Here is a 16,890-nt window from a genome sequence, read left to right on the forward strand (position 1 = left end):
ACTCCTCTACCTTGTGTTTCAGTGTATGATAGGTCGCATCTGGTGTGCCAGCAGAATCACTCCCTGTGGAAACATACACTGGGACTCCTCACCTCATAGAGACTTGTGGATCCCTCTGGTGTTAGTAAAATACTGCCATTTGCACATAAAGCCTTCTTTACATTTTAAATTAACAACAGGAAACGTGTAATTACTATTTCTCTAGCGGACAGCTGAAATTCTTGATCCATACACTGGGCAGTATCAGGAATGCCATTATAGTTAGTGCAAGAAATCACATGAAGCCATGCTATTAAACCTTAAAAAAAACAGGCTTTTATGTCAAAGGCCACAATTATTGTTAAATGAGATGACTGCCTTGGTCTCTGTTTGATCATTATATTCTCCAATTAATGATGGTTTGGCAGGATTATAAGGTGTAGACTACTGCAGTTACCCCACGTATTTTCAGTAATCCAGTTCTGGCAGCAATAGAGTCTCTTGTCTCACCTATTTTCATCCATACTACCCACTGATTAAGAGCTTCAGGTCATTGCTTGCTGCCTGTTTCCCAGCAGGGTTATTAATGATTACATGTGGCAACAGTTATGGGAATGAAAACCTGCTGATTGTTACCCTTTTAAAGGTGGGAGGAATTTGATGACATAAAACACCATTCAATGTACACGGCAAAAATATAATTGTGGCAAAGACCCACAAGGAAAGCCTAACACGTGGGTAACATATTCATAACTTTTGGGTTGGAAACCAGCTCAAAGTGGCACACACATTTACTTGACTAATGTTAGGGGTTAGAGAAAGGATTTACTGGCTTTGGAGATGGTGTACTGGAGGTTCACCAGGTTGATTCCAGAAATGAGGGGGTTAGCTTATGAGAAGAGATTGAGTCATCTGGGACTGTACTTGCTGGAATTTAGAAGAATGAGAGGGGATCTTATAGAAATATATAAAATTATTGAAGGCATAGATAAGATAGTGGTAGGTAAGTTGTTTCCATTAGTAGGGGAGACCAGAACTAGGGAAAATAGCTTCAAAATTCAGGGTCATAGAATTAGGATGGAGATGAGGAGGAACTGCTTTTCCCAGAGGGTGGTGAATCTTTAGAATTTGCTGCTCATTAAAGCAGTAGAGACTACCTCAATGAATATATTTAACGTAAGTCAAGGTTGGATATATTTTTATATAGTAAGGGAATTAAGGGATATAGGGAAAGGCAGGTAGGTGGAGGTGAGTCTATCATCAAATCAGTCATGGTGTCATTGAATGGCAGAGCAGGCTCAATGGGCCAGATGGCCTATTTCTGCCCCTATTTCTTTTTTTCTTATTTTCTTGTCACATTGATGCTTAGATTACAGGACAGGAAACCTGCCTCTCCTAAAGTATTCCCTTTGTATCTTCAGTGGAAAGCTGACAAAATTTGGTCCCAGCATTCAATGAAGTTTCTGTGAGGCCTTGAGAGTCAGTGAAATGGTCTCGATCATTTGTTTCTAAATATAGGATTTTGAAAGGCTGAGCCGAGGTTTTAATCGGAGAATTGAGGTTGATGAAGTACAGCTCCTCTTAAAAGCTACAAATATTGTTGTGATCTACTCTTTTTTTTAGGAAGGAGTAATGGATGTGGGAGTAGCCCCAAAAGAAATTAGATTTGCAGGGAGGTAATTTGGTGTAGAATTAATCTTAAGCAATAACATATCAATTACCTAAAATATGTCACACCTATCAACCACAATATAATTCTTAATCTTTTGTGTTTCAGGTCCAGAATGTTCCAAAAATTTCACTGAACCAAGTGCAGAGATCAAATCACCAGGATTTCCTGAAAAATATCCAAATAATTTGGAATGCACTTACATGATCTTTGCACCAGCCATGGCAGAGATTCTTTTGGAGTTTGAAAGCTTTGACTTAGAACCAGATAGCAATCCACGAGAAGGAATGTTATGCCGCTTTGACAGACTTGAGATCTGGGATGGTTTTCCAGGAGGTAGGAACAGTATTTTTGTGCAGATGTTCTAGTTTTAACAATTTTATTTGAAAACTGAAAGCCATTTATGCAACATTGATTTAGTCAATAAACTCAAGCATGAATGTCAATACATATTGCAAGTTGCAATTAGAAAGTTGTTGTTCAGAGAATATAGTCAGCTCAATATTATAGAAATTCATAATCTATTGGAACATCGGAACATCAGAATTGGAAAACACTGCAATTTAAAAGTTATAATTTTTATCCAACAAGTGCTAAAAGATTTAATTTATTTCTTAAAGCAAAATGATGGATAAGGATGATTGGAAAGTAGATCTTAGATCTTGAGGCCTGAGTAGTTCCATAAATAGATTGAAGGATGTGAGGAAAGGCAAGAGATGCCAAGTTTGAAAAATATTAAAAAGACAAAGGAGGTGATGATTCAGTGACGCCAAGCTTGATTTGATGACTTGAAGATGGAAGGATGGGAAAATTCAGAGGATTAAAGTGACTTCATAGTTTTGAGGTAGCAGGATTAAAATTGGTGAAGTAATGTCCTGAATTTTCTTTTGTCTGGGAATGTTTTAGCACATGTATGGAAAGTGCAGAGACCAATACACCTGAGTTTCTAATGTTCTACCCTCCCAAGTTGAGAGCGATTATCAAGAAAACTGACTAAAATCTACCCAATCATGTGTCATTCAGTTTTAATTTCATACAGTAGAGATATAAAGGTAGTGGGGGGAAGAAAGATTTTTTTAGGATGGTAATTTAAAGGTGGGAGATATTAATCATGTTAATACTGACACACTGGGTTTATTATGAGCAACATTAATTTTGAAATACTAGTTCTCCTTGGATTTCTGCTATAGTGATCTTATAAAACTATCTTTTCTCATCTGTTATTTTGCTGTCCTTCCCCTATTTCTTTCAACATGCTTTCTTTCCAATAATATATTCTATTGCTTTCTCAAAGATGTTAGAATTTTGGCCTCAATTGCCGCTGGACCATATTCTAATAACCAATGTTTTATAATTGCTTCTAACTTCAACTATTTACCTATACAAAACTATTTATTACTTTGCAGTTCAAGAGAAAAAAAATCCACAGTATTTTAAGTCTTTCTCATAGCTAGATTTTTAATTCCTGGGACTAACTTAGATGGCCAACTTGGGCTATGTGGACAAGTAGGCCTGAAGGGGTTGTTTCCAGTCAGTACAGCTCTGATTCAGTGACTCCATGGTGTTATTCTCATAGTCATAGACTTATACAGCATGGTTACAGGCCATTTGGACCAACTCATCTACATTGTTTGCGTTGCCTCTGAGCTATCCCACTCTCTTCATTTGATCCATATCCTTCTCAATAATTCCTATTCATGCACCTGCCTAAATGCCTTTAAAATGTAACTGTGCTCTCTACCATTTTCTCTGACGGCTTGTTTCAGGTACCCACCATCTTTTGTGGGTGGCCCTTCAACTCTTAAAACTATGCCCTCAGATTTTAGACACTCCTTCTCTGAGGAAAAAAAAGACTGTGACCTCTCATCTTATCTCTGACTCTCAAAATGTTGTAAGTCCCTATAAGTCCATTCCTCCTGCGAGGAAAATGCAGCCTAACTAGATTCTCCTTATAACTGGAGCACTCCAGTCCCAATAACATCCTTGGGAATGTTTCCTACATCATTTCCAGCTTAATTACATCATTCCTACAGCAAAGCGACCATAAATGCATACATCACCCCAGGTATTGCAGGCTCAAGTGAATCTTTACTATATTCTTTCCATAGATCTAATATCTTTGGCTACAATGGAATGGTGTGTATTACTTGCATGTGGTTTAATACGTTCTGCCTCTTCATCTTGATTTTCTATTTATGCCTTTGTGCATTAATTCCAAACTGCTCTTCCTTTTTTTAGGACATTGCTACCTCGATTTTCATGTTTAACGATTGATGCACCCCACTCCCAGATTTCTCTTTCTTTCATTTTGCACCTCCTTCACTTTCTTTCTTGAAATATACAAGATCCCAAGGATGTATGACAGGATGGACGTGAAGAAGTTTTAATTGGTGGGAGAATCTCAAATGAGTTACAAGATTGGGGAGTGGTCACTTAAAACAACAGGCATTGAATGTCTGAAATGGTGTATACTGAAAGCTTGTGGATGTCAAATCAGATTAGATGAGTGAGTTTATTGTCATATACACAAGTACACTGTACAGATGCAGTGAAATTCTTGCTTGCTGCAGCTACATTGGTATGGATAGCGCAATAACAAACAATAATATAAATTGAATGGACACATACTCCACAAGAGAGAAAAATAAAGATAATAAATATAAAAGGATAAATAGTTAAATATTCGCCATGGAGTATTTAAGAAATGTTGCTAATCCTAGAACTCCAAGTTTATTGCTTTCTATTCTACAACAGTATATGGAAATTTCAGGCAATTAATTAAGATCCAAAACTTTGGCAGACTTCAATAATAAAGTAGGTCAGAATTCATGGACACCATTGAAAATATTTTTATAGAACTCATTTGATGGACATTTCCAAGATTAGCATAATTACAATGAATGCATGGTCCATTGTGGGCAAAAGCAATGGATCAAACATTTTTCCAAAATTGCCTTTCTAAAAATAACCTTAAGATAATTTATTTAATTGCAACAATTACTTGCAGTAATTAATTTATGAAGATATTATAACTTATCTGAAAGTGCCAGAATCTATTGAAACTGCTGCAAAATTTATTTCTTATTCTGGTTAAGAAATAATAATTCAATAATCTTTTAAGCACAGTCTATACTTTGGCATGGTAATTAGCCTGTAAATTGTGGTGTAAAGGTAATTTGAACTGTGAAACAGAATGGTGTTTGATAACATTAGGTCTGGTTACCTACTGAATTGCCATACACTTGACTTTTACGTGGATTGGAATCAAAGGTAATCTGCCCAATGCTGGTACTCTAACAAGCCAGTCCTTCCCATCATCTCTAGCTGGCTTTTTAATGTGGATTCTAACATGGTTAATCTCAAACTGTGCCTTGTATTAAAGCCAAGGACAATCTGCAAAGAGAAAATAGCTATTTATTTGTGGAGTTGATCAGATTCCAATCATTGAAAAGTTATCGGAAAGATATTTTTTATTGGAATATTTGATTCATTCCTTAACAATATGCAAAGTGAGTATTGAAAGATGGGAAATTTATTCAGAAAATTTTACCTGTTTGGCATTCCAAAGCACAAATATCCGCACTTTGTTTTCTTCACAGGCTCTTGTATTACAAAAACTGGCACCACAACAGGTTTCAGACCTCAATCCTGAGGCACCAAACCATTTTTGTATGAGTGCCATTCAAAATAATTCTGCAAAATTGGCAATTTAGTGAGACCCAAAGTAAATATTCTTGATTAGCATTATTATGGTGTTAAGTGAACCAAGAGTTGAGAACGTATTAAAAGGATGGGGGAGATGGAGTAAGAATGTCAATGAATAGACACCTGGAGCAACTGGTCACATGGTGATTTCAAGGTTGCATATTCACATTGCACCTCACAGCATGGTAGTCACAAGGTAAACTGCATTTATTATACGTACTAACAGCTGGCTTGGATTATGGATTTGTACACATGTCACGCAATCTGTGTCGAGAGGAATTTTTAAACCACTGGAGCAATTTTCAGTTTATGAGGTAATTCAACCTGCTCAGTGGAACTTCAGTAAATATCTCTAAGTGAGCAATCATGGAAAGTAAAGAATATATTTTATATTTGGATTTTCTGTTGCAATAAAAATCAATTTTCAAAATCATAATGCCTGTATTTTCTGACACAATCACTGCAGAAACCATCAGAAATGTTTATTAAATAATAATTTCAGGAAGATGCAACTATTTCTATGCATATAAGAACATGGAAACATTGTCTGAAGAAATGTAACTTGCCTCTGTTTAATGCCAGATAATATAACATTCAAAGAATGTTGTATGATTCGATGCGTTTCTTTTTTGGAGTCAGGCAAAATCTGCAGTGTTTTCTTGGGAACTGAAATGGATTGGGTGGAATCCTTAAAGCCATGGAATTGGAGAGTTGAATCTCTCTCTCTCTCTCTCTCTCTTTCTCTCTCTCTCTTTCTCTCTCTCTCTCTCTCTCTTTCTCTCTCTCTCTCTCTCTCTCTCTCTTTCTCTCTCTCTCTCTCTCTCTTTCTCTCTCTCTCTCTCTCTCTCTTTCTCTCTCTCTCTTTCTCTCTCTCTCTCTCTTTCTTTCTCTCTCTCTCTCTCTCTCTCTCTCTTTCTCTCTCTCTCTCTCTCTCTCTCTCTTTCTCTCTCTCTCTCTCTCTCTCTCTTTGTGTGCATGTCTCTGTGATGGTATGTGTGTATGTCTCTCTCTCCTACCCCTCCCCTCCTCTTATCCAAGACTATCAATAGTGTTTTTTTGAACTGCAATGTTGGGAAAATTACTGAAAAAATTAACATAATTGCTGCCCATGTGGTCATTCACACTGGCCGCCTTTTTAGACTGCAAGTACCTAAGTACAACAGTCCCAGTGGTTGGACGTGTAGTAGAGTGGATGACCGACCATGAATTTTTCCAGTATTATTTACAATGCAGGCTTCCTACAAAAGGTTGTAGTGTTCTTGCAGGATAAATTGCGGTGCAGGAATTGATTCAAAATTCCTGCACATTCCTTTTTAGACTGCCCGTGAAGTGGCAAAATTCCTTAATTGTGCTGTTACATGTCTGCAGTCTGAAAAAAACCCTATTGTTAACTTTGTCACCAGGAGCTTTTAAGCTGCAGCACCTGGGTTGCCCTCCTGGGACCCAGGTGTGATTAATGTGGCAAAGGTGCCTCCAGCACCTTTTAAGCCGAGGGGGGATAGCCCCAGTAAATTGCCAACCTGGCGATTTAAGGGTGATCCTGCCCCTGCGATGATGCAGTAAGTGACACGTCACGCAAACTAGTCTCCCCCACCTCGCGGAAGCTGACCCCCCTGCCCTGCAGCATCTGACTGCAGCAACCTCCCCCAGCTCGCCTACGATGGCAATCCCCCCTGCCTGCTGATCGTGGGGACCCCTCTGCCCTGCTGGTGACCCCACTTACCCCTTCTGCCAGCGATTCCCTGTGATGCCAGTGGGCAAGTAACTGGGCTGGACATTTTCCCTTTCAAGCCACAGGAGGATGTGACCTAGATAAATTTTAATGGGTTCCCTGACTACCTCCAAGGTAGGGCAGGGAGCCGGTTGATTTCAAACATGCCTAACCCTTTCAAACTGTCCTGCTCAAACCCCTTTTACAGGGCAGTTTAAAAGTGTCTATTGACTCTATGGCACTTGGGTAAAGGTTCAGTCAATAATATAACTTGCAGTTAAAATTCATAGCATAACTGTAATCTTGGGAACCGATTAATTTCCAACTTTCTCTGGCAAATTTGAGTCAAGTTGCAAACACAGTTATTTTATAAACTCAGTAAAATTAGTCATGAAAACTAAATTATTTCACAGTTGCTTGAAATCTGCTTGACCAAAATTCTGGTGTAATTTGCTTGCTGTAAGTTGCTAATTAATTTCAGGTGAAGTGGAGTTGGGTGTGGAGAGTGGGTCGAATTTGACACTATTGGGTTGTTAGCTTCCTACACCTCCAGCTGATGACACATTTAGAACAGGAACCCTTCTCTGGGATTCTTGATTTGCATATCCTTTACATTTGAAAGTTACTGGTTTCCAGTTCAACAAATGGCATAGGTGATAGGGGAGACCGGCTTTGAGAAATCACAAACCAAAATTGTCTCACCCTTGCTCTGCATGCAAAAATTTAGGCTAATTACTTTATTTTGGATTCTAGTATCATGCTGTTTTTAAACAAATCAATCTTCTTCGCAATATTGGCTTTGTTAAAGATGTCACTGAGACGACAACATCAGTAAGACAAAGGAGATGATTATTGACTACAGAAAAGGGGACATAGTCTACACCCCTGTCCACATTAATGGAGCTGAAGTTAAAAATATAGATAGCTTCATGTTCTTAGCAATAAATACCTCCAATGACCTGACCTAGGTCAAGCTCGTTGACACAACCGCCAAGAAACAGCACAAGTGTCTCCTTTTTCTCAGAAGACTACAAAGCTCGTCATGTTTCCCTTGCCCTTCAACAACCTCTACAGGCGCATCATCGAAAGCATACTTGCTGGATGCATCACAGGTACACTACTCAAGATTGGAAGGAGGTAGTGAAGGCAGCTCTACATGCAAACATTTCTTCCCCTCCATGGATTCTGTCTACATCTCCTGCTGTGTAGGATAGTTAGGCAATATACTGAGAGATCCGCCACTTCCTCTGTGGGAAGAAGTCTTAAGAGAATGAAAGTACCCACTAAAAGACCTAAAAGCAGTATTTCCCTGCAACCATCAGGCTCCTAAATGAACCCCACCACCGTGCTATTATACTTTGGTGCTAATTGATCTTCCTTTTCATTGTAATCTTATACTTTGTAAAATATGTTCTTTACAAAGTTGTTTGAATGTTAGAGATAACCTAAAGTCGGTTTACAGAAGCATTGTACAAGGTATTTTGTTTTTTTTTTAAACTTTATTTATTTGAAAGTTTATTAGTAGTAATACAGAATACATTCCATAAAGAAAATTTTATATGAATATATATATATAAAAAAAAACAATTAAAAAAAACAGAGAGAGAAAAAAATAATAAAAAAACTAAAAAATTATCCCCACCCACCCTCCCACCCCATCAGCCAGCTCTCTTAAGGAGAGCCAAAAATATATAAACAGAAACTAAAAATATATAATAAATCAAAATATATCTAAATGCATATATTCCAAATATGGTAACCACTTATTAACAAAAAAAGAATAATTATCATGCAGATTATATGTAATTTTTTCCAAAACAATACAAGCTTTCAATTCATTATGCCAACACATTATATTAATCACTATGTTATCTACACATTTTCGAGCTACAGACAATGCTAAATATACAAATGCAATTTGAAATTTATCCAACCCTAATCCCTTTAAAGGAATCATATAAACCCATTAAAAAAATAAATGGATCTAATGGTAACTTAAAGTTATATAATTTCTCCAAAATTAACCTAATTTCTTCCCAGAATGGTTGTACATGCACACAAGACCAAACAGCATGTAAAAAGTTCCAGTACATACACCATATCTAAAACAAGAGTCCGAATTACTAAAACCATATTTTTTTCAGTTTCTCTGGGGTTAAATACAACTAATGTTAAAAGTTATAATTAACCATTCCATTCCACACATTCGTCAATTTAGTAACACTATCGTAACACGTATCTGCCCAATATTCTTCAGGAAAAACAAAAGCTAAATTATTTTCCCATTTAAGCTTAGACTTCTCCCATTCCGGTTTATCCATATTGTCTTGTAATACTTGGTAAATAACAGAGATATAACCCTTTTTGGTATAGAAGAAATCAAAAACTCAAATTCCATCAATATAGGTAAAATCATCTCTCTACCATACATAGTTTTCACCAAAGCTCGAAGTTGATAATAAACAAATAGAGAGTTTTCAGCAATATCAAAATGCTCTTTCAATTGATTAAAAGAAAGAAACTGTCCTTCTACAAAACAATCCTCTAGTGCTTTAATTACTGTAATCCCAAAAAAAGATAGAGACCCATTGACAGTGTCTTCATATAGACCTATTTCTTTATTGAATGTCAATTATAAAATTATAGCAAAAGTGTTAGCAAACAGTCTTTACCCAAATTGATACATATTGATCAAACAGGTTTTATTAAAAATAGAAATGCTTCAGATAATATTCTTTGATTGATTAGTTTGGTCAATGCATATCGACAGCAGCCCAACCATCCATTGGTGGTTGCGTTTGACATGGAAAAAGCCTTTGATAGGATTGAATGAGATTTTTTTATTTAAAGTATTGGAGAAGTTTAAATTTGGGCCTTTTTTTATTGGTTGGGTTAAAGCTTTAGATACGAACCTGATTGCTAGGGTGGTGACAAATGGTCAAGTTTTATCAATGTTTAAATTAACGCATTCAACTCTCCAAGGTTGTCCATTGTCATCAGCACTGTTTGCATTGGCTATTGAACCATTAGCTCAAACAATAAGGCAGAATGAACAGATAAGAGGGATGAGAGTTATGGATGAAGAGTACAAGATTAATTTATTTGCAGACGATGTTTTGATATATTTAACAAACCCAGAACAATCATTGCCACATTTGCGGGAATGTTTATTACAATATGGAACATTATCTGGATATAAAGTTAATTGGGACAAGAGTGAAATTTTGCCAGTCAGACAAGGAGACTATTCAGAATATAAAAACAATTTAAAACTGAAATGGTCTGATAAAATTAAATGTTTAGGAATAATTGTAAATACTGAGTATCAATCTTTATATAAGTTCAATTATGTTCCTTTATTAAAAAAGATTAAAGCAGATTTAATTAAGTGGAAAGATCTTCCATTAACTTTAATTGGTCGAGTTAATTGTATTAAGATGAATATTTCTCCTCGTATTCAATATTTATTTCAATCAATACCGTGTTCTCTTTCAAAGGGATTTTTTCAGGATTTAAATAAAGTCACAGGAGAATTTTTATGGAAAGGTAAATTACTGCGGGTAGCATTATATAAACTTATTTGAAAGTATGCATTAAGTGGGCTTCATTTACCTAATTTTCAAAATTATTATGAAGCAGCTCAGTTTAAATTTATTAGTAGACTGACGGATTTGGACCAATCCCCAAGTTGGGCTAAATTTGAGATGGATTGTATTTCTGAAGTTGAGGTGTATCAATTTATATTTCGATGGAATGTAAATTTGTTTTTTAATTTTTTTAAATTTTTCACACTATGAACCATATTAATCAAAATACACACAAACAATTCCCTCTTGAATATACACAGTGTCATTTTCTCCTCTTTTCCCCCCTCCCTTCCCTCCCTCCTTCCCATCCCCCTCCAAACCCATTAAATGTTCAACATATACAATACAATAAACCCATTAAACAATGTCATCACACAATGAAAATAAACAAGAAAATTGTGTCATCTACTTTTACACACTGGGTCAGTTCATTTCGTCTTCTTCTCATTCTATCATTTTAGGGGGTGGAGGTCCATGGTCGCCCCTCTCTGTTGTGTTCCATGTACGGTTCCCAAATTTGTTCAAATTATGTGACTTTATTTTTAAAATTATGTTATTTTTTCCAATGGAATACATTTATTCATTTCTATGTACCATTGCTGTACTCTCAGGATCTCTTCTGATTTCCAGGTTGACATTATACATTTTTTTGCTACAGCTAAGGCTATCATAATAAATCTTTTTTGTGCTTCATCCAAATCGAGTCCAAGTTCTTTACTTCTTATATTACTTAGAAGAAAGATCTCTGGATTTTTTGGTATGTTGCTTTTTGTGATTTTATTTAATACCTGATTTATATCTTCCCAAAATTTTTCCACTTTCTCACATGCCCAAATTGCATGTACTGTTGTTCCCGTTTCCTTCTTACAGTGAAAACATCTAACTGACAATGTTGGATCCCATTTATTTAACTTTTGGGCCATGATATATAGCCTGTGTAACCAATTATATTGTATCATGCGTAACCTCATATTTATTATATTTCTCATAGTTCTGGAGCATAACTTTTCTCATATTTCATTATTTATCTTTATGTTTAGATCTTTTTCCCACTTTTGTTTGCGTTTATAGCTTATTTCATCATTTTCTTTCTCGGACAGCTTGATGTACATGTTTGTTATAAATCTTTGTATTATCATTGAGTCTGTAATCGCATATTCAAACCTGCTTCCTTCTGGTAATCTCAGCCTGCTTCCCAATTTGTCCTTTAAGTAGGTTTTCATTTGCAAACATTGTACTATGAGTTATTCCATTTGTTCAAATGATAGTAATTTCCCAGAAAACAATATTCTATTCTTTTAATTCCTTTTATCTCCCATTCTCTAAGGGAAAGGTTATCTATTATGAAAGGGATTAGTTGATTTTGCGTCAATAATAATTTTAGTAAGTTGATAATTTGTTTTTTTTCCTTTCCAAGTGAATCTTCTTCCAAATGTTGAGTAAATGGTACAGTACTGGTGAACTTCTATATTGCAATAGTTTTTCATCCCACTTATAAAGTATATGTTCTGGTACCTTCTTCCCTATTTTATCTAACTCTATCTGGGTCCAATCTGGTTTTTCCCTTGTTTGATAAAAATCTGATAGATGTCTTAATTGTGCTGCTCTATAATAATTTTTAAAGTTTGGTAGCTGCAAACCACCTTGTTTGTACCATTCTGTTAATTTATCTAGCATTATCCTTGGTTTCTCCCCTTTCCATAAGAATTTCCTTATTATTCTCTTTAGTTCATTGAAGAATTTCTCTGTTAAGGGAATTGGTAATGATTGAAATAGGTATTGTATCCTTGGGAAGATATTCATTTTAATGCAATTTACCCTTCCTATCAGTGTTAGTGGTAAATCTTTCCAATGTTCTAAGTCATCTTGTAATTTATTCATTAATGGCTGAGAATTTAATTTGTATAGATGGTCTAAATTATTATCTAATCTGATACCTAGGTATCGGATTGCTTGTGTTTGCCATTTAAATGGTGACTCTTTTCTAAACTCTGTGTAATTCGCATTATTCATTGGCATCGCTTCACTTTTATTTGCGTTGATCTTGTACCCCGATATTTCTTCAATTTCTTATGAAATTCTTTTATTGATATTTCTGGTCCTGTTAAGTATACTATGATGTCATTTGCAAATAAACTGATTTTATATTCTTTCTCTTTTATTTTTATCTGTTTTATTTTATTTGCTGTTCTTATCAGTTCTGCCAAGGGTTCTATAGCTAAAGTGAACAGTGAGGGAGATAGTGGACATCCCTGCCTAGTTGACCTGCTTAATTTCAATTGGTTCGATATATATCCATTTACTCTCACCTTCACCAATGGACCCTTATATAATGCTTTAATCCAATTAATATATTTCTCTTGTAGGTTGATCCTCTGTAGTACTTTGAGTAAATAATTCCATTCTACCCTGTCAAAGGCTTTCTCTGCATCTAAAGCAACAGCCACTGTTGGTATCTTATTTCCTTGTACTGCATGGATTAAGTTAATGAAGTTACAGATATTGTCCGTTGTTTTTCTTTTCTTAATAAATCCAGTTTGATCTAGTTTTACTATTTTTGGTACACAGTCAGCCAATCTGTTTGCTAATAGTTTTGCTATTATCTTATAATCTGAGTTAAGTAGAGATATTGGTCTATATGATGCTGGTGTTAGTGGATCTTTCCCCGTCTTTGGTGTTACTGTAATTATTACTGTTTTACATGAATCTGGGAAGTTTTGTGTTTCTTCCATATGGTTCGTTACTTCCAGGAGAGGAGGAATTAATGTCTTTAATTGTTTTATAGAATTCTAATGGCAGTCCGTCCTCTCCAGATGTTTTATTGTTTGGTAGCTTTTTTAATATATCCTGTATTTCCTCTATTTCAAATGGTTTTATTAATTTATTTTGCTCCTCTTCTTGCAATTTCAGTAGTTCAATTTTAGCTAAAATCTCATCTATTTTGTCTTCTTTCCCTTTGTTCTCAGTTCGGTATAATTGCTCATCGAATTCCTTGAAGTTTTCATTGATCTCTGTTGGATTATATGTAATTTGTTTGTCCTTTTTCCTTGATGCCAATACCGTCCTGTTAGCTTGTTCTGTTTTAAGCTGCCCAGGCTAGTATTTTGTGCATTTTTTTTCCTACCTCATAATACTTCTGCTTTATTTTCATTATGTTCTTCTCCACCTTATACATTTGTAATGTTTCATATTTTATTTTTTTGTCTGTCAATTCTCTTCTTTTTGTTGTATCTTCCCTTGTTGCTAGTTCTTTTTCTGTACTTACTATTTTCCTTTCCAGCTGTTCTATTTCCCGATTGTAGTCCTTCTTCATCTTAGTTACATCACTTATTATCTGCCCTTTGATGAAGGCTTTCATTGCATCCCATAATATAAATTTTACTAATTCCATATTTATTTCAAAGTACATTTTAATTTATCGCTCAATAAATTCTCTAAATTCCTGTCTTTTAAGTAGCATGGAGTTTAATCTCCATCTATACATTCTTGGTGGGATATCCTCCAGTTCTATTGCTAATAACAGAGGTGAGTGATAAGATAACTGATCATATTCCATTTTCCTAACTCTCCCTTGGATATGGGCTGACAACATAAGCAGGTCAATCCTTGAGTATGTTTTATGTTTACTTGAATAATATGATATTCCTTCTCCTTTGGGTGTTGTCTCCTCCATATATCCAAAAGTTTCATTTCCTGCATTGATTTAACCATAAATTTGGCTACTTTGTTCTTTTTGCTAGCCTTTTGTCCATTTTTATCCATCTTTGAATCCACATTGTTAAAGTTCCCTCCTATCAATATATTCCCCTGCATATCTACAATCTTCAAAAAAAAATCTTGCATAAACTTTTGATCCTCTTCATTAGGTGCATATATATTGACCAAATTCCAGAGTTCTGAATATATCTGACACTTTATCATTACATACCTCCCTGCTGGATCTATTATTTCCTCCTCTATTTTGATTGGTACATTTTTATTGATTAATATAGCTACTCCTCCGGCTTTTGAATTATATGATGCTGCCGTTACGTGCCCTACCCAGTCTCTCCTTAATTTCTTGTGTTCCACTTCAGTTAGATGCATTTCCTGCACGAATACTATATCTATATTTTCTTTTTTCCATAAATTTAATAGCCTCTTCCTTTTGATTTGGTTATGTATTCCATTAATATTTATAGTCATATAGTTCAAAACAGCCATCTCATACTCTGTTTACATCTCATTTCCGCTTCCTTACCACTATCTTTCCCCTTTTCCCGATTTTCATTTCTCAGTTTTCCTTTTTTGAACTCAATGTATGACAACACTTCTAAAATATAAAATACTTCAACCACTTCCACATCTAAAATTCCCTTAACCCCAAGTGTACCCCCCTCTCTGAGTCGCCCTTTGTCCCTTGCTGGGCAATCACAACTCCCGTCTCCATTCGGAATTGTTAGGTCTGCTTTGTTCATGAATGAGTGAGACAAATACCAGGCTGAGTCGAAATCAGGGTTCTTTGTTCTTTATTACCGGATTGTAACACTTGCGACTAACCATGTTAGTCGGAGAATGCATTCTGCCGTTATCAGCAAATTGGTGATTTTTTATACCCTTGGATATGTGCTTAGAACATCATCATATCATTACTTGTCCAATGACTAAAACTGTTGCTATCCTTTCCCTGCTAGCTTCCTGCCTCTCAATCCATCAATGTCTCTCTTATCTTGTAAGTACAAGGATGCATTCACATCTTGTTACAGCCCTGCACATTCCCATCTCATGATGTTTTACCTAACAGGAGTACAAGGACACCTCCCCTTCTTGTTACAGCCCTGTACAGGGTAACTCCTTACACATTCCCATCTCATGATGTTTTACCTTACAGAATGCGAACCCGTTCGAAAGTGTCAACTGATTTCTCAGTGACTGTTATTCTCTCCCACCCAACCCCCTCCAGAAAATACTTTTATCTTCACATTAAAACAAAGCTCCTCCTCTTTTCTTCTTTTTCTTTTTTCACCTCCCTTCTCTTTTTCCCCCTTCTCCCTTACTTCCCTTTTCGTCCCTCCTTTAGTTTTTACTTATACATTATTTTTACATCTTTATATGTAGTTTGTCATCATTCTTCATTCTTGTTACATCTCTTCATCTCTCTTTCTGTTCTGCAGGCATTCTGCTAATTCTCATGCTTTCTCTGGATCTGAGAACAGTCTGTTTTGCTTCCCCGGGATAACTATTTTAAGCACCGCTGGATATCTTAACATAAATTTATAGCCTTTTTTCCATAAGATCGATTTGCTGTGTTAAACTCCTTCCTCTTCTTTAGGAGTTCAAAACTTATGTCTGGGTAGAAAATATTTTTTTGACCTTTATATTCCAGTGGTTTTTTGTCTTCTCTAATTTTATTAATTGCCTTCTCCAATATATTTTCTCTTGTCATGTATCTCAAAAATTTTACTAAAACGGATCTTGGTTTTTGTTGTGACTGTGGTTTCGGGCCTAGTGTTCTGTGTGCCCTTTCTATTTCCATTCCTCCTGCATTTCTGGCATTCCCAGGACTTTTGGGATCCATTCTTTTATAAATACTTTAATATCTTTGCCTTCTTCATCTTCCTTTAGCCCCACTATCTTTATATTGTTTTGCCTACTATAGTTTTCCATTATATCTATCTTCTGAGCTAACAACTCTTGTGTTTAACTTTTTTGTCACTTTCTTCCAATTTTCTTTTTAAGTCGTTCACTTCCATTTCTATCGCCATTACATGTTCTACCGCTATTACACGTTCTTCCACATTTTCTAATCCTTTCCCTACATCTGTTATGACCAGCTCTATTCTACTCACTTTTTCTTCTGTATTTTTCATTTTTCTTTTCATTTCACTAAATTTTAATGCCAACCATTCTTTTAATGCTTTCATTTGTTCTTGAATTTTTAAAAAATCTATGTAGTGTCCTTCTATTGCTCTGTGCAGAGCTTGGTCTTCTTCTTCTTCTTCTTCTTCTTCTTCTTCTTCTTCTTCTTCTTCTTCTTCTTCTTCTTCTGTGTCTGCTCTTGGGTTTGTGTCTTCTACTTCTCTTTATCTGTGTCTCTTCTGACTTTCTTGTTGAGCTGCTTGCCTCAGTTTGTTGTATATTTTTTAATGGCTTCTTGATGTTGGTCCTCTTCTTCTGGGCTAGTTATCTGTTGCGCCTCCTGCTGCTGTTTTTGTTTCTCATCCCTCCCTTTCCCGATGCTTTCCTTTTCTTCCAGCTGG

At 35.7% G+C, this 16,890-nt stretch overlaps 1 protein-coding gene across 4 annotated transcripts in view; it reads left to right on the forward strand.

Moving 5' to 3' along the window:
* nrp1a (neuropilin 1a) overlaps nt 1-16,890 on the forward strand; it is a 221,958-nt gene that overhangs the window by 78,534 nt on the left and 126,534 nt on the right. For all 4 annotated transcript variants that reach the window (XM_069914442.1, XM_069914443.1, XM_069914440.1 and 1 more), the window contains exon 5: nt 1,757-1,984. In XM_069914442.1, coding sequence (XP_069770543.1) covers nt 1,757-1,984 — 228 coding nt within the window. The remainder of the gene's footprint in view (nt 1-1,756; nt 1,985-16,890) is intronic.

The sequence above is a fragment of the Narcine bancroftii genome, chromosome 1 (genome assembly GCF_036971445.1).
Source record: "Narcine bancroftii isolate sNarBan1 chromosome 1, sNarBan1.hap1, whole genome shotgun sequence".
Lineage (NCBI taxonomy): Eukaryota > Metazoa > Chordata > Chondrichthyes > Torpediniformes > Narcinidae > Narcine > Narcine bancroftii.